This window comes from Macrobrachium nipponense, chromosome 1, assembly GCF_015104395.2.
Source record: "Macrobrachium nipponense isolate FS-2020 chromosome 1, ASM1510439v2, whole genome shotgun sequence".
Lineage (NCBI taxonomy): Eukaryota > Metazoa > Arthropoda > Malacostraca > Decapoda > Palaemonidae > Macrobrachium > Macrobrachium nipponense.
The window spans coordinates 64,023,895-64,043,743 of record NC_087200.1 but is presented as its reverse complement, the minus strand read 5'-3'; the positions used below and the strand labels follow the sequence as shown (position 1 = coordinate 64,043,743).

The window sequence follows — 19,849 nt, the reverse complement described above, 5'->3', positions numbered from 1 at the left end:
TGTACAGGATTAAAGGAAGCCTCCATTAGTAAAAAGCCAAAGTGGATAGACGCTGGAAATCGCCTCATGAGGGGAGGCACATACGTCAATGCCATCAAGCTTAAAATGGGAATAGTACTGCCGACCCAAGCCCGAAGTGCTCGTGGCAGAGAGGTATCAAACCAATGCAACCTAGGATATAACTCCCCTGGCACACTACATCACATCCTACAAGTGAGCCCCGCAGTGCAGCCGTGGAGGATCAAGAGGCATGACAGCTTAGTCAAATTTTTAAAATCGAAGGCAAAGGAGGCAGGATATGAAGTGCAAATGGAACTACGGCTGAGTACGAGGGAGGGCCTAAGGAAGCCAGACCTTGTGGTGTGGAAGGAAATTGGCTCAACAGTGATTGACGCCCAGGTTGTTGCCGACTCAGACGTCAACAGCATCGACGTATTCCACAGGATTAGTTGCGAAATACAACACACCGGACATCAAGCGCAAGACTGAGGAAATAACAGGGACGTGTCCCCCTATAGAGACAGTAACCGGGAACTGGAGAGGCGTCCTTTCGCGTGATTCCATCCGCGTATGCCAGCAGTTGGGGATGAAGGTCCCTGACATCGAGCTGCTCTCTGTCAATCATCGAGGGTGGCCTGAGTATATACGCAAACTATAAGGTGATGTTGGGGGGGAGGCGACGTTACATAGGAGACGACAGCCACGGCTAGTTAGCCATGGTCATTCCTCCAGAGCCAAAGAACAGGGCTCTGTTGAGTGGAGATATAATGGTAAGGTTGTAGGTAGTAAGATCTTGTTAGCCTTAGTACAAGTCTCTCAAATGTATTGTACAGGCAGTCCCCGGGTTATGATGGGTTCGGCTTACAACGCTCTGAGGTTAAGGCGCTTTTCAATTATATTCATCAGAAATTATTTCCAGGGTTACGACGCCTACAACACTGATCTGGCACATTAAATATGACACCAAAAATGCAAAATAATCAATATTTGAAGGGTTTTTTTATGAAAAATGCAATAAAAATGCAGTTTACATAGTTTTCAATGCACCCAAAGCATTAAAAGTAAGGATTTCTCAGGATTTTCGGCTTACAACGTATCTCATGAACAGAACCCCTGTCGTAACCTGTATGGGGAACCTATGTAATTAGGTAAATGAGACTATGATTGCATTATGTATTGGATATATCTTGATTGTAATTTGGTTTATGTAAGACTAGTCAATAAAATAAAATTGTCCCACAGGTGTTGGAACCCGTCCTCTGCAGTGGCCCATGGGTCCAGTACAATGGAACAGACAGTCTCCAACTTCTTATTGTACAGGGTGGCGAAAAAGTCTACTACCGGTTGCCCCCCCTAAGCTGAACAACCTTTCCGCCAAGTCTTGGTGTATTGACCACTTGGTTCTTATCACATTCCTCTTGCCTGGAATATACCTGACTGACAGCTCCACTGAGTGGGCGGTATCATGTAACTGCATTGTCAATTGGTGAAGTGAGAGAGAAGCGAGACTCCCTTGCTTGTTGACGGATGTCACTACTGTGGTATTGTCGCTCATCAATACCACAGTGTCCCATCACTCGATTCTAAAACTCTTGGAAAGCCAGGAAGGCTGTCTTGAGTTCCATGATGTTGATGTGATGGTACTTGTTGTAATGGTTTCACCTTCTTGCAGTCAGCAACTCCTCCAGGTGTGCGCCCCACCCTTCAGTTGATGCATCTGAGAGCAGTAGCATGCCCTGAGGGGAAGTGTAAAGAGCCACTCCTATTGAGAGGTTCCTGTTGTTGAGCCACTAGTCCAAATACTCTCTCACCTTCTGTGAGAGAGGGATGAGAAATGGAGCCAGGAATCGGAGTAGAGGGAAACGTTGGAGAATTATTAATGAGAGAAAAGTCAGTCAAATGTGTAAGAGATACAGAACTATTCACATCATCTAATTAACAACCCTAAGTGAACACACCTGACTAGCGTTCCTAGCCTTGGCTCTAGCGACCGCTTTCCTACTTCTGTCATATTTTGGTTTCATTATATAAGCATCCAACACCTGCCATTTCCCCTTAACCCAAAATTTACACTCATCACAAATTAGAGTAAAAGAACAAGCGTGGGCTCTCCACGCACTACACATAGTAGTATGAGTCATATTTAGCAGACATCACATAATTCAATTAAAAGCCAAATTCAGGAGTCAAAATCAGTAATAATCTACGCTAATAAAATTACCGCTACCAAAGTAATGGAATACATCACCAAACTGGTGATAAAACCACAGTCAGCTGGTAACCAAAATTTTCCAGAGCTGCCCAACAACCATGTACCGTTGTTGACTGGTAGAAACAAAATGTTCTATTCAGCTACGTTGTACTTATTCTTCCACGAAATTGGGCAGGGAGATCTACATACAGCTAAAACAAAAGAGCGCTACCGCGATTTCCAAAAATGTTCAAATTTTTAGCTGCTGTAGCTTAGAAACTTAGTTGTGTATTACGTAATTGGTAAGTTACTTATATAAAATTACAGTTTCTATCATGAGCCGATATGAATCTAGTACTTTATAAAGTTGATGTACTGATATAGTACTGTATGTCTTGAATTTTAACATCAAAGCTACAAATAATGACTGAATTGAAAGTAATTCACCAATTCAGTGTGGCACAATGAAGAGCTTTCAAGAAAAGACAAATTGTCACCTATTACATGAGCCAAATTATGACATACCTTAAGATAAAGACACTGATTCTTCCCACATGAAGTTTCCCTGAGACCATTCCAGTAATGTATATAATCCTTCAACTTGTACGTTTTCTTTTCCTGTGAATCATAATGCTTTTGATCACAGTCTGCAACGGGGACATCAGCATCACCTAAAATGAGTATATAATAATAAATTTGTGATCTTAAAGATGTATAAAGTACACTGAGTTTGCAGAAACAAGTTGCACTGTCACAATAGTATCATCATTTGTAATAGTAAAAGTAAGTTTGGTGACTACTCTTGCTGAAAAATTTGCTTCACTCATTATATATACACCACTTTGAAAATACAATTCAGCTATTCACTACAAGCTCAGAATTAATATATCACTGTCAACTGTTTACAGTATCAAACTTCATTTACTATCTAATATGATGCCATTAAAATGTTCTAACTATAAGGTATTTAAAAATACTTAAAAATAAAAGGGTAAAACTATAAGCGACTACAAAAGCTTATTTCAGTGTTAAGATTTATTATTTTTCACTCAAAGATAAATCTGTTTTCCACTTAACAGCATAAGTTGTGGCCGTTACATAAATACTTTCCTACTCTTTGCTGGAGATGCTGTGACAGTCTTTGAATATTAAAAAATGAAAAGGTTTTCCTTGTCAAAATATTTTGTGGATTTGTTTACACCCTCTGCATATGGGAAGACTATTTCATGGCTGAAGGTGGGGCAATTACTGGCTATGTAACCTCTGTATTAGCCCTGTTAACTGCCTTCTCAATGATGAAATTTGGTAAGATGGTTGAGATAGGTGTTAGTAGGTTCTGAGGCTAGGAAATTATAGGAACAAATATGTGCCCACAGGAAAAGGTTGCATGCCACTCCTACTTTAATGTTGTTGTGGTAGCTCTGAAAATTAATATGAGACTGTGAATATCAGATTTCTGTATATACTTTGTAAAATTATGTTTAATGACATGACATTATTAGGATACCGTGGAATGGTGGGTTTTGGTATAAATATAATGCTAGAAATCAAAGTTCAAGTTGCTTAAAATATCTCTCCATCTTCCATCCCAGTACATAATTTATTTATTCTCCAATGTAACATTTAGCTATTAGGACTGCTCCTCCATCCTTCCCAGCACTCAGTAACACAATGCTTAACTGTAACTGGAGCATCAAAGTTTTGTAACTTTATGGGGAAACTGTTGGACCAGAGGAATTGAGTGCCTTAAGAGAAGGAATATGCTGTACTCAATGCTATGTGCAAGGTCGTCGTGCTGAAGTGAATTTCTAGGTTTTGCTTGAATGAATTATAGCACTCTAGATCAGTTTAGGAGGGGAGGATCCAAGGTGGCAAAGCTCCCCCTCTCTAATACGGAATTCCCTTTATAAAAGTTATGTGTTAATGTTGAATGCAAATGAAGGAAAGAAGGAATAAAGTTGTTGAGAAGAACTGTTCAAACCTGGCACCCACAGTAGGTTAGGTCTGGTGAGATGCCTCCCTGTATTTTACCTTGTGACTTACTGTGCTTTAGGTCATTGAGGGAAGGTCTTAATCCCCTGCTCCTTAAGTTAGGTTAGGGTATAGAAGGTAAGGTTAGGATGTATCCCTTTAATAGACCTTGCAACCCTTTAACAAACCTTGCAACATCTTACCCTTTATAATGTATTTAGTGACTGATGGGTTGGTATGACAGAAAAACCATAATTCTCAACAGTACAAAAATTAAAGGTAACAGTGAGAATTTTTATCCCAACAATAGACTAAGGTTAAGAAATGCATGAAGCACAAGATAGAGTCAGAAAATAGGTGCAAAAAGTTCATGTAGGTACTAGTAGTAGCTATGTGGCAGGAAATTAGAATGTCCTTATAGGTAGCAAGTTTGGTCCTCCACACAATGGTAATCGAAACAGTGGCTAGCTATATTGGTCAAAAACAGCACAAAGCACAAGATAAGCAGTAGGGAAAACACTAAGTTCTTGTGTTACAATATAGACAGCTAGCCATATGTTTCAACAGGAGCAAAGTGTCCGAGCTCTTACCAAATTGTTCGACAAAATACTGGACATCTGGAATACCTATGGGCGTAACCCAGTCGCTCCTTGCCCGCCACTCGCGCGTGAATTCACTTGAGAAAACGCAAGGTTTATTTTTCTCTAAAAATTCCCTAAAAAAATCGTCGTATGATATAGGTTGGGTGAGTCGAGGAAATGAACTAATTGCGTCTGTTGATGAATCAAGATCATAATTGATGGGATCACTACTGTTTAACTCAATCATCTGGGTAGCGGCTATGATGTAAACAAACAGACGACAACATGCGGTGCGTTCTTCTTCTTATACTTCCGTTGGTCTTCACCCTGTAAATCAAACTCCCACCTCATGCGCGGCGCCCTGTAGGCATTACTTTAGATTCTTTGTGGTGTGCCTTCGGCCCCTAGCTACAATCCATTTTGTTAAATTTACTATACCTCCTTTCATATTATCTTTCTTCCATCTTACTCTCTACCCTCTTCTAACAATTGATTCTTAGTGTAACTGATGGGTTTTCCTCGTGTTACACCTTTAAAACCTTTTCCTGTCGATTTCCGTTTCAGCGCTGGACCTCGTATGTCCTAGTGCTTGGCCTACATTTTATATTCAATTCAATTCAAATCGAACGACGTTTTACACATTTTAAAATAGTTCTTTTACTTCTTTTTAAAGACAACGATTTAAAACAGGGAGAGAGCTAGAGAAGTCTAGTGGAAATGCCTTTAGAAGACACTTGATTGCTGAAAGTAGGTGATTCTCAGAGAAGGATATCTATGATTTTATTCATTTTATACCTTCCTTGCCGAGAACCTTCTCCTTCAGGTTCTCGGCAAGGAAGGTATAAATTGAGTATGCAATTTTTAAGTTTAGAGATGAAGATAGATTTCGTTGTTTATTTGTCATTCTGTATTAATAATTGTATATAGTTTTAATGGTTAAAGATGCTAAAGTACTTATAAAGTATACTGTACATAAAGTGAAAGACTATGTAATGAAAATTATCAAGTTTATAGCATGAATCATCAATTTATTTGTGTCGATTACTACAATCTCTGTTGGTAAAAGCTCTATTCGTCCCCATGGTTCTTTTTTTGAGTAAAATTTTAGATATTCTTTTCTGAGAATCACGTACTTTCAGCTATCAAATCCTTTCCTGAAAGCATTTCCACTAGACCTCTCTCCTGAATCATTGTCTTTATCAAGAAGTTAAAGAAGTATCTTAAAATGTATGAAACGTCGTTTGATTTTAATTGAATTGGCACGGAACATTCGACCAGGAAGTGCAGCATAGTCAAAGCAACTAAGCAGTTATTGCATATATACTCGAGTCTTTAGCAACAAAGTGTCGTTATACCATCGCCTTGGTAAATATATACAGACACGAGAGAGAAGATTTAATCATTTTCAAAAGGCCACAATTATGGCGTCTGAACTTCTCGACCTCTCAGGACTTTTGGATTCCGAACAACGTCCATGAGATTCAAGCAATGGTGCGCTGCCACCATACTACAGAGGTTTAACCATATAGTGCAGGTCACAGACAGCAGAGTTTTCTGCCAGGGTACAATGTAGGTCGGTGGTTGTGCCTTACTAGTAAAAGGCCACAGAAATAAGACTTAACCAATTCTAGATGCCATTAGTAAGGAGGGTCTCTATAGATGATCCAACGGTATTTAGACCTCCTTTGGTAGTCGACGGCTGCTTTCCTACCTGAGGTACTTAGCTTATCTGAACTGTCACTTGCAGGAAAACGTTGTTGATAGTCCTCCATTATTCTCTAATAGATCAGAATCTTTTTGGAGGTCCAAACGTGTGGGAACCTGTCCTGAGAGAGGCACAATACTAAGGGTATCAGAAGTGGTTATTATACCTACTTGGTGTCGGGACACGGTGTGGTCAGCCTAGTAAGCTTTTAGGGATACTGACATGAAGAGTGAAACTCCACCCCTGCCAACCAGGATTTAGTTTGATTAATAAGATACCCGGCCGTTGGCTTTCTCACCTCTCGTTCCCTGAGTCTTACTCCATACGTATGATCATTGGCGCCTGCAGCATATTTCCCAGAGGTGGGTAAATATAATATATATATATTAATATATTATTATATATATATATATATTAATTATCTATATTATATATAATATTTATATATATAGATATATAATAATATATATATTATATATCATAATATTATATATATATATATTATGCAGTCGAACTGCGATGTCAATAATTTAAGTGAAGTAAGATGCGATACAGAAAAAATTCCAGTTACATTGACTTTATTTCAACAGTTTCCCAGATTACAGTTCAGCTGAATTCAAATATTTCTGGAAAGAACAACGCAGTTTTATACTGTATACAAATATTGTACAGTTCATAATGATACTTTTAATTTACTTAAACCGAAAGAATATATTGTAAAATGGAAGAAAACAAAGTGATTTAGTTAAATGTAAGATAATATATATATATATATATATATATATATATATATCTATATATATATATATATATATATATACGTATATATATATATATATATATATATATATATATATATATATATATATATATATATATAAATTTTTTATAGGATTCAGGGGGGCCGGGCCAAGTGACCCCTCTTGCCCATATGTGCGGGCGCCTATGCGTATGATAGACTTTTGTCATGTGAGGACTGGGCAGTCTGCGACAACTAATAATTTACGGAAAATTTAGGGTGTCTGTTTGATTTTAATATTTATGTGTGTGTGTGTATAACAAACAAATGCAAATCTTCTTTACTTGACACAGAATAGATATTTGAGTAAAAATAAAATCGATTTTAAATCACATGATTTAGGCCTATCATAACGGAGTCAAACATTGAATTGATTTTCCAAGGCGACAGCGAACATTGATTCGAGCACATGTCTATTACCTTGATTATCAGGTCTCGAAATACTTATTATATAAACTTTGGTATCTGAACAAATTATCTTCAAAAGCATTGACTGGGCATATTAAATGTTTTAGCAATTTTTGTTGACGGATGTGTTCATTTGACGTATTTTTATGCAGAGATTGAAGTCCGCTACAGTTGCAACAATACGAAACCATATGATTCGTTTTCATATGTCATAAACAGGTGTTTACTGTATTTTTTGTTTTTTATCTGATATTGCCAGGTGCTAAGGCGTTGGCGTGTTTATGAATGTCACGGGTCACCTACCTAATCATGAGTAAAACTAAAAGAAAAAAAAATATTCACAGTTTGCGCACCTCTTCCACAGACTATTTGGTGACCTTTTTTACTTTCTTTATCTAGAGATTGCATGATTCCATAGTTTATCAACAGAAAAACTATGGTTAACTCATATGTATATTTCTATCGGAGAGAGCTTTAATGTGTTAAATCAGTTGGCATTATTATCCTCACTGGAACCGATTCAAATAACGCGCAGATTCGAGGAACGCGCGAAGCAGTGCCATCTCTTGGCAGAAGTTGGCGGCAGTGCTTGTCGTCTGTCGAGAGTCGTCATCAAAATCTGGTGATGTGGTTGTGTCTTCCTGAGCTGCTGCGAAATATTCGTGAAATATCGTGCGAAATGTAGTCGCAGGACATTTATCATGGTCGAACAACATCGTAGTAACGCTTAGCGTAGATTAGTTATATATGTTTAATATGGAGCCGGAGAAGAAGAAAGAGAATGGGAAAGAAAGCGAAATTGATGAGGTGATGGTGATGGTAGAAGTGGCAGGAGCTGACGAAGATGATGATGATGATGATGCCACGGGTCAAAGGCGGAGGAAGAAAAAGAACGGAGGTCATCACCGACATCGTCACCAAAAGAGCATGTCATCCGACCCTGGCAGTGACCTCAGGGATGATAATTCGACGTCATCATCACAGATGTTGGGCCTTCTAGACGAATTCACCAAGATTTACTCCGATCGACTGCAACGGGTCGAACAGACAGCGATGAAAACCACCGATAAACAATATCTTGAGGTAAAACCTTAAAACCCATTTAGTAGTATGATTAACAAAAGAGCATTGTTCCATCATGCATGTTTTTATTTTATTAATATAAAGAGTAGCTATTCTTTGTTATGGTCGTAGCGATAAGATAACGCTTTTCAGATGCACCAATTCGTCTAGGAAGGCCAAGAAATGTTAATGCTACTGCAGCTTAAACATGTTGCATTTCGATTATCTAAATTTAGGAAGGGCTGATATACCCAGCCGTAAGATGAGTATAGGCGTATTCAGAAACACACGAAGTTTATCGATTAGGATAATCTTCCTTGACTGGGCCATTAACAATTATGATGCAGTAATACGCTCGTTCTTTGTTATGAAGGCATCAAAAATTAGTTATTTGCTGAACGATTGTTTGTGTTTGTGAAGTTTTATAGATCGGGGCGTGAATTGATGAGAAGCTCTTTTAACATATGGTGTTTAAGCGTCTCAGTGGCGTAGTTGGTATGGTGTTGGCGTCCCACCTCGGTGGTCGCGAGTTCGATTCTCGGCCATTCCGTTGAGGAGTTAGAGATGTGTATTTCTGGTGATAGAAGTTCACTCTCGACGTGGTTTGGAAGTCCCGTGAAGCCGTTGGTCCCGTTGCTGAATAACCACTGGTTCCATGCAACGTAAAAACACCATACAAACAAACATATGGGGTTTAGTACTAATTATTACGCATAAAACAATCAAATAATCACGTCATACAAAAATATCTTGTAAATTTTAAAAGCTGTAAAGAGGTTACAAGAATAATTGTGCCTGTCTGTCTTTCCAAAGACATGCAAAAACCTATAGGTGCTTTAGTTGAACGTCTTTTCGGTCCACGTCAATATTTTTGTTTATTTATTTATTTTTAGGCAGGCTTACACTAATCTGATATGCAGGATTTTAGTAGCTCTGTTAGGAAACGTTGGGATTTAGGGGTTTCTTTTATTAGATCAATAATCTGGCAACATAAGCTAGTTTGATTTGAGTAACTTGTACTACATATCAGCTTATTTATTTTTTACAGTGGCAGAAGGAAACCCGGAATTTAAGCTCCAGAACGTTGTGAGTTTGTAGTGTGTATATATATATATATATATATATATATATATATATATATATATATATATATATATATATATATATATATAGATAAGAGAGAGAGAGAGGAGGAGAGAAGACGAGAGAGAGCCCTTTCCCGTTAGGCCCGTCCGTTAGGAGGGTGATGCAAAATAATGCACCACACGGTTCATCCATACTAAAAAGCTGTCCGTTTATGGTTCAGATAGTAAATCAGCTGATGGTTTTAAAAATGTAAACAAAATCAGAATGCCATGGCACATTATCCCACATATGCGAATCGATTTGTTGGTGTAACAACCTAACCTGGGCAGTTTCTCTCTCTCTCTTTCTCTCTCTCTCTCTCTCTCTCTCTCTCTCTCTCTCTCTCTCTCTCTCTATGTCTGTCTCCCCGCATTTCATCGACCGCTATAGTTATGACTTATAATGATGCTCCATCCTCCACTATAAAACAAATTCCTGTTTTTAGCATTCCGGATGAATTAAGGATTGTCAGCCTGCACCGATATGAACAACCGATTCGAGGAACGGCTGATTGCGACGTTATTTACCGTAATTAATAAGTTGTTAAAACTTGCCGATTCTCAACGGTGGCTTCCATTAAAAATTATATTTGTTTTCATTCATCCTTCATAAATTTAGGCAGGTTATAACCCAGGCTGAATAAAATGATTAAAGGACAGGCTATGGAACGTTTTGGAATAGTCGCAAGTGATGTCCGGAAGCATATTCTCGAACTGTAACCGAGTATCGGTACCTTCCCAGAAAAGAGCGGGACTCTGTATCTTAAAAACTAACCATAGAATCTTCTTGAAAATATTCTCATGTTCCCCCTCTTCCCCAACGCAGATTTACAATCGACGTTAGTGCATCTCAGGAATTTGCTGTCCGGAACTGGCGAAATCACGCTTACTGCTTTTACAGTAAAGTAATGTTCACTTTTTAAGCCCAACTTTTTTAATTTACAAGATTATGTTTCTTCCAGCAACTAATGGCAATGAAGCTGTCGGTAGTACTAAGACCACCTTTGTAGTTTTCAATCAGCCGAGTTTTTGAGAATGTAAACAATGTCAAATGTAAATGGCGTACGATGGCAATGTGTACCAATACAGCAATAATAATACATGTAAAATACTGCAATTGGATGAAGCAAGCAAAACAACCTTTATTTAAATCATTATTGTTATAAACATAGTTGTACTGTAACCTCTGCCAAATGTTCACTTCTCTCCAGAGTCCAGAAGATGCTAGGGGGTTTAGAGCTCTTCGTTTTTAGAATTACGGATAAGAGATCGTGAACCTGTATAGATAATTTGCTGTGTTTACACCAATATTAATATTTTAAAATAAGAAATCACCTGTACATACAAGCATAAATCTGAGTTTCTTTTATATCGGTGTAGGCTCGGCCGCTTTTATCTGTTATCTCGGCGAGCTTTTGTAACTCATTGATAGCGGTTTCTGCCGGTGTGTATCGTTAGGTGGCATCAATATTGTTGCTAAAGGTTGCAAGATTTATTGTAAAAGTAGCTTTTTTGTATGTGTGTTATATTTATCTGTTGTCGTTCAAGTTCTGAATCTATTAGGTACAATCAAAGAGTATATTTAAAGGACCTTGGGTAAAATGAAAAGAAGGATTTCCTTAGGTCACAGATTCCGTCATTACGAGGGATTCTAAATACTCTAATAAAAAGGAAAACAGAGTAAATGTTGAAACCAGCAGATTCTTAATCGTTGATGGCCATGATGATAAGAGACTGAATTTGTACCTTTGTTCTGTGTTCCGCTTACGAAGATTGGTTGTTAACTGGGTAAGCCATAATTAAAGAAGCCGCATTAAAATTGGACTTGAGCCCGTCAAGAAGATGGCATTAGTATGGTTTGGTCGTATACTCGTAGTGAATTATATATCATATATATATATATATATATATATATATATATATATAATATATATATATATATATATAGTACACACACACACACACACACACACACACACACACTTTTTCCCCATGTAGAGGTGGGGCCGGAAGGTGTTGATATTTTGGACATGAGGTTTTTGCCTACCCCCCTCCCAACCCAAGACAGTCAAAAGGGTAACATCTTCCGGCCCAACCTCCGCGAGGGGAAAAGGTGTGTATATGTATACACAAACACACACACACACACACACGCCCAATGTTAATGTGGCTACTTTAATTATGGCTTACCCAGTTAGCAACCAATCTTCATAAGCCGAACAGAACAGTAAAGGTACAAATTCAAACTCTTATCAAGACAGCCATCAACGATGAAGAATCTACTGGTTTCAACAGATTGCCCTTTTTCCTTTTTATGACAGAATTTAGATTTTTGGGGAATGGTTGAATTTGTGGCCTTAGGAGGTCCTTCCAAGGTCCTTTCAATATATCCTTTGATTGTCTGTACGTAACAGAGATGGCTTTGATTTTGCACTCAATTTGTACCTGAACTTTTGCTGTTGCTCTAAATTTCGGTAGACTTTTGTTTCACTCGTTCCGCTTGATCCAGAACTTGAACGAGAATAGAGGAATATAAATTTAACAGGCACGCACACAAAGCAACTTTTACAGATATTGCAACCTTTAGCAAAAATATTGTCGCCTTGTAATAACACCTTTATATAGTATATATAAACATATACACATGAAATATATGTGTATTTATATGTATATATTTCAGGTATATATCTATATTAGTATATATATATATATATATATATATATATATCTATATATATATATATATATAATATATATATATATATATTATTGATATTGGATGTAGATATGTAGGTTTATTTCCGTACTAAGTTCCTCTCACCTCAAGTTGCCATTGTCTTTTAATACACCTGTATCATTCTACCGTTTGGTTCAATACGAGGTAATGAATTCAATAACTTTGGATTTATGTTCACTTTACCTCTACAGGAGATATATGCTGTTTGTTATGATCTGATTTCTGATTGTCCCCAACCGTGTTGCATGAGACTGAACAGGCCATATGTTAGCATAGGCTCTTTAGCTTTCTAGTCCTTTGCAATTCACTCATATTACTTATTTAGTATGTTTCATTATATATAATTATGTATACCTGTCGACGGCTAAATGTTTTCAAAAAATTCCAATATGGTTTTTTTTTCTCGGAAGCTGCAACTCCCAACGCAATGCAGTTTTCATCTTCATGATTATCTTTTTCTCCTGATTATAAGTTGGTTTTAGGGTTCCTAATGTTGTAGCATAACGTATTTAGATGTAAACGGGTGGCCTCCTTTATTTCACTGTGAGTAGCGAGATCTAGTAAAGCACTCTAGACTGAATTGAATTTTGCCTTTTTGTCGGGGAGTGTATAAAGAAATCACCGTGTGTAAATTCTTTAGATAGATTCTGAATTTTATTTATTAATTTATCAAGTGCATGATATTATATCCTTAGTGCGTCTTATCATTATTTATCAAGTCACCATGTTTGGTGGTGGCTGGCAGAGAGTCAAAACGCACCATCTTGAATGGGCTAAGGAAGTGTTGGCGAAGAACGAGCTTTCGGTGTTGGAGGGCGCCGTGATTCATGTGTTCATTTATGTAGCGGGAGAGAAAGAAAAACTTTAGGTGCAAAGTTGTCCTCCTTCCAATTAATATTGTTCATTTTGTTACGGGAAACGACACATTGCCACAACAGGGCCGGTTTTAATATGTATACTTTGTTAACAGAATATTTTCTCTTTGAAAATCATTTTGTATTAAGACAAGGAAATTGTCTTCATTTCTATAATAACAGTGACCAATATACCATAGAGGCCTTCCCTTGTATTAAAACATTAAAACAATGTTGTCTTGCAATATTCAATGTATCAAGCTTTTAATTTTTTTTAGACAAAGTATACTACACGAAATATAAACATACATCAGTTTTCAATTTTCAACTTGGCTAATCGTTAGCTAAGTCATTACTTAGTAAGTGCATTATTATAAATCTTCATTTTATTATAATTTTTTTTCTGGACAAGAAGTATACTACGCGAAATATAAACACACATCAATTTTTAAATTCGGCCCCGTAATTCCTAGCATCGGTCCTGGCCTGCAATGAAGATGCACCAAAAGACTGTGTGCCTGCATTGTGTGCATGCGTATGCTTGCGTGTTTTCTTGTGGGTGACTTGGCGAAGTCCCCCCTTAGGCATATGTGACCTGGTGTCGAGTGTCACGCATCCGTCGCTTATATTGCGGAACTTGATCGTGAGTAATCTCTCTCTCTCTCTCTCTCTCTCTCCCTTGATATATATATATATAAACAAATATATACATGTGTATATGTGTGTATAGTATAGTATATATAAACATATTTATTAATTATATATATAGTATAATATTACTATATTATATATATAGATATATTAAACATATATAATAATATATATAATATATAAGATATATATATGTGTATATATATAAACATATATATATGTATATATATATATATATACATAGCTTATTTTCATTTCTGTACAAGTATACATATACATGCATACAGTTCATATATAATGATTTCCTTTTCAAATATTTCAAGGTTACAGTTTACTTTGCAGGTAATTATTACTCTACATACATAGTACATACATACATACATACGTAACGTTAATGTCTGTATTAGGGTGTTTCGCTCTAGCCAGCCAAGGTTAACGTCCTGGAAGTAGAAAGAAACAAACGAGTTGATGATGAAACGTGATATCCTCGGCTGCTGTTTAGGTGTCGTATCACAAAACCAGAGTTACCAAGAGCAGAAGATCTTAGTAAACGATCAAGAGAGAGAGAGAGAGAGAGAGAGAGAGAGAGAGAGAGAGAGAGAGAGAGAGAGAGAGAGAGAGCATGGATTTTGGGCATATACTCAAGACACGGTTGCCTGATTGGTCATCAGATTATCGTCGATTAAAAACCACTGTGAAGAGATTAGCCTTGCTTCTTCGAACTAAAGCCTAAGAAACCCGTCTGGTCTATCTATTCCTTTCGAGAGAGAGAGAGAGAGAGAGAGAGAGAGAGAGAGAGAGAGAGAGAGAGAGTAAATCCCACTCCTGCAAGAAATGATTAGCGGCCACCCTTGCGATCGAGAATGCGCGTAAACAATGTCTAGATTGTATTGTTGTCGTCGCATAATGTGTCCTTATTAATAGTGTAACCATATTTCGAATGTGGACAAACCCAGTCCTGTGGACGTTACGTACCAAGGCGCCTTATTTGAAAATAATTATGTAGTGGTCAACAGCGAGTGAGACTGGCCACGGGTAGGTAAGTCTTGACGCGTAGTTTGTTACTCGTAGACTGTAGTTGCCACATACGGGGAAAATGTATGAATACATATACATATATTATATATATATACACACACATATATATATATATATATATATATATATATATATATATATAATCATGTATTCTAATTTTAATGATGTTTGGTTTTTTTTATAATCGTTGGATAGTATCGGAGTGGTGTCTTGTAGAAAAAAAATGAAAAAATATAATTCAATTTGACGTCATGGCGATCATGTTAGAGATATGATATATATATATATATTATATATATATATATATATATATATATATATATATATATATATATATATCTATATATATATATATATAAGACTATTTAGAAGCGAAAATTTATTTACGCTGGCGTCACGTAATGTTGTTTATTATATGATTTTTCTTATTTACAACCTAGTACATATCCTACTTGAAAACTCTCTGTTTAATTGTAGAGACTTTGCACATATTGTAACCATTTGTTTGTTTATTATTCTTGCCTTTTCTGCCTTTTTTTTTTTTGCCTATTTATTATCTCGACTAAAAACAACCACTGCTTAATATAAAGGGTGTCCATAAAGTCCCAGTACCATTACAAGTATTTATTGCTCAGAATGATACTGGGACTGTATGGACGCCCTGTAATGATACGTCACGAACACTCGGCGTAAGCTCGGTTATGCAAATGATTTCTTGTTGTCGTCGGTCTAGTTCAAAATCTCGTCTTAGCTTCTCAGGCGATATTTTGATCCATCGTATTTCATACTGCTCTGTAGTTCTTGAAAAGGTCTGTAACACCCCCCCCCCCCCCCCCCCCCCCCCCCCCCCCCCCCCCCCCCCCCCCCCCCCCCCCCCGCCCCCCCCCCCCCCCCCCCTTCACACCTCTGATCTGCTCGAGGAAGTGATACACGAATGCCGTGTCGTCGCCTGTAAGGCGAAGAAGTAGTGCGGAATGACTGCTGCTCAGCCTTGTATGGTTTCCAGATTAGTGTTTGGTGATTTGGCACCAGGGAGTTGTCGGGGGGTGGGGGAGGGGAAGCTTGCTTTCGAAGGCGTTCTCTCATGAGCGAGTTGTCTGACATCAGCTAACATCTTTTCGCCCAAATGTAGACCAACTAGCAACAGTTCCTTCACCCAAATGTGCAACGAGAAGCCATTTTTTCACTCATCTGCAGCAAGCAGCAATTTCTTTTTTATTTGTTTCCCTCAAATGTGCAGTAAGTAGCACTTTCTTTTTTCATCCAATGGTGCACCAAGTAGCAACTATTTTTTTCACACAGATGTGCGCTAAATAGCAATTATTTTCTCACCCAAAGGTGCCACAATAGCAAATATTTTCATTTTCCCAAATGGGTACCAAGTAGCAACTATTTTTCACCCACATGTGCACTAAGCAGCAACCATTTCGCTGAAAAAAATGTGCACCAGGTAGCAACTGTTTTTTCACCCAGGTATGCACCAAGTAGCAACTCCTCTTCTTGTCGGTAAATTTAAGTCATGCAGTTTTGAGAAAGACTTGTCACGAAGTCCGCCATTTCAACTTTCCCATCACCATTGGCTCCTTGGTGGAAGTTTTGTTGGCAAGATACTAAACATGCCAGAAAAGGCGTCTCGCGAGGCTCATCCTTTAAGGAAAGAAAGTATGTCATGCCGCCCAAGTAGTCAGATTTTTTACAGTTTATAGGGCTAAATGGAGTATGGCTTCTTGTGGCCGTTACATCGAGGTTGCTTGTAGGTGCAGTTGTAGACAAATATTCGACAATGTTGTGTATCTTAAACTTTCTTTATATATAGAAGTCATATAGAATAATAATAATAATAATAATAATAATAATAATAATAATAATAATGAGTTTTTCCGTATATTCTATCATAAATAAGCATACAGTCGCCCCTGATTTATTTTGCATGTGCTTTTGCTCGTGCATTTTGGCGATGGTCAAAGAAAATGCGTTTGAGCAACAGTTATTGCAGTTTGCTTTTATTTTTGCCTTTTTGAAATTTATGTCGTTGTTCCCATTTCCTCTAACGTTCGCGAGTGTCTTGTGTCCTACCAAAAGCACCAGGCATTTAATGTACTTTTCGTTTACTCGGGGAGTAAGCCTACAAACTACATTGTTGTTGTTGATCTTGTTGGGGAATAGGAAAGCCCTAGGGAAAAATCTAAAAAGGCCTGAAAAAGGTGTTTCGCGTTGAGTTAAAGATACAGGAATTTTAGGATAGGATATTTATGTTTTATTTATTAAAATGAAAATGTAAGAAATAAATAATGCGAGTAAGCTGGAGGTCGGATCACGCCTTGTTTTAGTTGTTTACCATATTATCCCTCACGTAAAAATAAGCGCCTGAAAACACACTACTCCACCCTTTCAATCATGTGTTAATATAATATTTTTAGCTTTTCTTGTTTTTGTTTTTCTTTATTCCTGACTCCATTCACCCCTCGTCCGCCTCACCTTCGACTCAAGTAGTGCAGCTGTTCGTATGATAGCCTTGGATATTGGGCAGTTCCATACAGGAGAGTTGATTCGACAATCTGATGAAGCATTCCGGCTTTTCTTTCTTTAGACAGGCCATTTACAGAGCTCCTGCTTCCCTTCTTGCTTATATATTCCTTGACTCTAACGTTCTCTCATCCTCCTATCATTAGTTAGTATACGAACTTAATACTTCTCATCGTCAGTCAGCTGCATTGAGATTCACTCTGTCGTCTTCCTTGTTCCCAGTAACCGATAATGATTTTACTTTTTATTGGTATTTCATCTTCCCAAATCTTCTACCAGTTTCTGCAGTTTCATTTCACTACAGACCACCAACTACTGGAATGCATATGTTACAGTAAGATTGTGAAGCTAGAGATTTCACGAAATCCCTGAGATTTTCGGGGAATTCGTGAAACCATCAGTTCACGTAGGAACATTTGATCCCCAAGGGGCCAGTGCTGAACACTGTGAAACATTATAGATGAATCAGTTTCACTGTGTTTAGTACTATAGTAGAATCACATTACCCGTGCATCTAATGTCTAGGCCAGTTACTTACGACGCTCCTGATTGGCTGTTGATAGCCAATCGCAGGGCTGGAAACTCCCAGTCTCTTTAGAAAGTTCACATAGGCAGGATGTATTTTCCACCTCTCCTGAGGGATGCTTTTGAAAGGCGTATCCATCAGGAGAGGTGGAACAACATCATGCCTATGTGAACTCTCTCGAGAGACTGAGAGATTCTAGCACTGTGATTGGCTTATCAACAGCCAATCTGGAGCATCGTAAGGGACTGGCCTAGACATCGGATGCACGGTTAATGTGAATCTAGTATAGTCCCTCAGGGATCAAATGTTACTATGTGAATTGGTGATTTCACGAATTCCCTGAAAATTTATGGGAATTCGCGAAATCCCTGGTTTCACTATCTTACTGTAACATATACTATACTATTTGGTCACTCAAAGGTATACAAAGAGAGTTCGTAGGAGTCATTGTTAAGGGGCTTTCGGAATCGTTTGAAACTAATATTCAGCTACCCGGAAGATTGAATGAAAAAATACACATTAATTTCGTTTAGTTAAACAAGTTTTGGTTGAAAAATTCATCTAATCCTTTTCAAGTCTGCGCCGCTGTAAGTTGAAAGTGCTTGTAGCAGCACTAATACTCCCACTGTTAAGGGAAAGACAGCTCGTACTCAAGTAATGGAATTAATCTTGTCTGGGAAAACAGAGGAAACCACAGGAAGTATTAAGAAATTTCTTTGTTTACCTTATCTATTGAAAGCAAGTGTTGGATCTTTCCTAGACAATGACCCCCAACAAATTTCGCGGTCGTTATGTAGAGCTAATATTTCTATGGGGTCATTATCTTCATGATATTGACAGTCTTTTGTTGATGTTTATACGGTGATCCCCATCGGGCTGGTACTAAACACGCCTTTGCAAAGGTGGAGGATACATACCGGGTTAAATTAAAATCCTTCGGGGTCACTACCTAGGAAAAATCCCATATGTTTTAGTAACAATTGCATTTTTGTAGAAAAATACGAATAACGGGCTGAAGTAGGAAATGAGAAAGGAGCAGTAAATAATGGGTATAATTGTTTGCCGCGTAATAAAATTTGCAAGATTTATCAATAAACCAAGATGCAGTGTTGATTGCCGTGTAAATATGGTTCTAACTGACAACCAAACAGATCATTGAAGGCTGACATCAGTACTACCTCTTAGGAAAGTAATGTACAAAAGAAAGCTTGCATATTGCAAGGCTATGTTATGATTTATATATATAGAGATGTCCATTGCCAAGTTTCTGATAGTCTAATATTAGGAAATGGGGCAGAGCCAAATGCCGAGCCACTAAGACACCAGATTCTCACTCGGTAATGTCAGCACCAGCAAGAAGGAAGCTGCAAAATTATGAAAGCAATAACTTTATTATTACATCTACTTTCAGTGTCACTCCTAGATTTTTCTCTGAGCATACCATTGATTTTCGCTTACTCGGGGAGTAAGCCTACAAACTACTTTGTTGTTGTTGTGATAGGAGGGAGGGGGTAGGAAGGGTCTTTGGAAGAGCCTAAACAGGTTGAAAAAGTGCGGAACAATTATTTCTGATAAAAATATAGCGTATTTATTTTAATTTTCGTTGTTGCAACGACGTGCTATTTGACTGTGGATTTTAGCACACGCCCCCGAGTAAGCTGGAGGTCGGATCACGC

At 37.8% G+C, this 19,849-nt stretch overlaps 2 protein-coding genes across 23 annotated transcripts in view; one reads left to right on the top strand and one right to left on the bottom strand.

The window, feature by feature from the left end:
- Positions 1 to 5,019, bottom strand: part of LOC135219363 (2-oxoglutarate and iron-dependent oxygenase JMJD4-like) — a 223,040-nt gene extending 218,021 nt beyond the window's left edge. For all 3 annotated transcript variants that reach the window (XM_064256072.1, XM_064256073.1, XM_064256074.1), the window contains exons 1-2: positions 4,753 to 5,019; positions 2,717 to 2,862 (exon numbers count right to left, since the gene is read on the bottom strand). In XM_064256072.1, the coding sequence (XP_064112142.1) occupies positions 2,717 to 2,862; positions 4,753 to 4,990 (384 nt within the window). In that variant the 5' untranslated portion in view covers positions 4,991 to 5,019. The remainder of the gene's footprint in view (positions 1 to 2,716; positions 2,863 to 4,752) is intronic.
- Positions 5,020 to 8,237: 3,218 nt separating this feature from the next.
- LOC135219359 (trichohyalin-like) overlaps positions 8,238 to 19,849 on the top strand; it is a gene marked incomplete at its 3' end in the record, with an annotated part of 284,115 nt that continues 272,503 nt past the window's right edge. For 13 of the 20 annotated variants that reach the window (XM_064256070.1, XM_064256068.1, XM_064256065.1 and 10 more), the window contains 1 exon segment: positions 8,239 to 8,738. In XM_064256070.1, coding sequence (XP_064112140.1) covers positions 8,403 to 8,738 — 336 coding nt within the window. In that variant the 5' untranslated portion in view covers positions 8,239 to 8,402. 20 annotated transcript variants of the gene reach the window in all.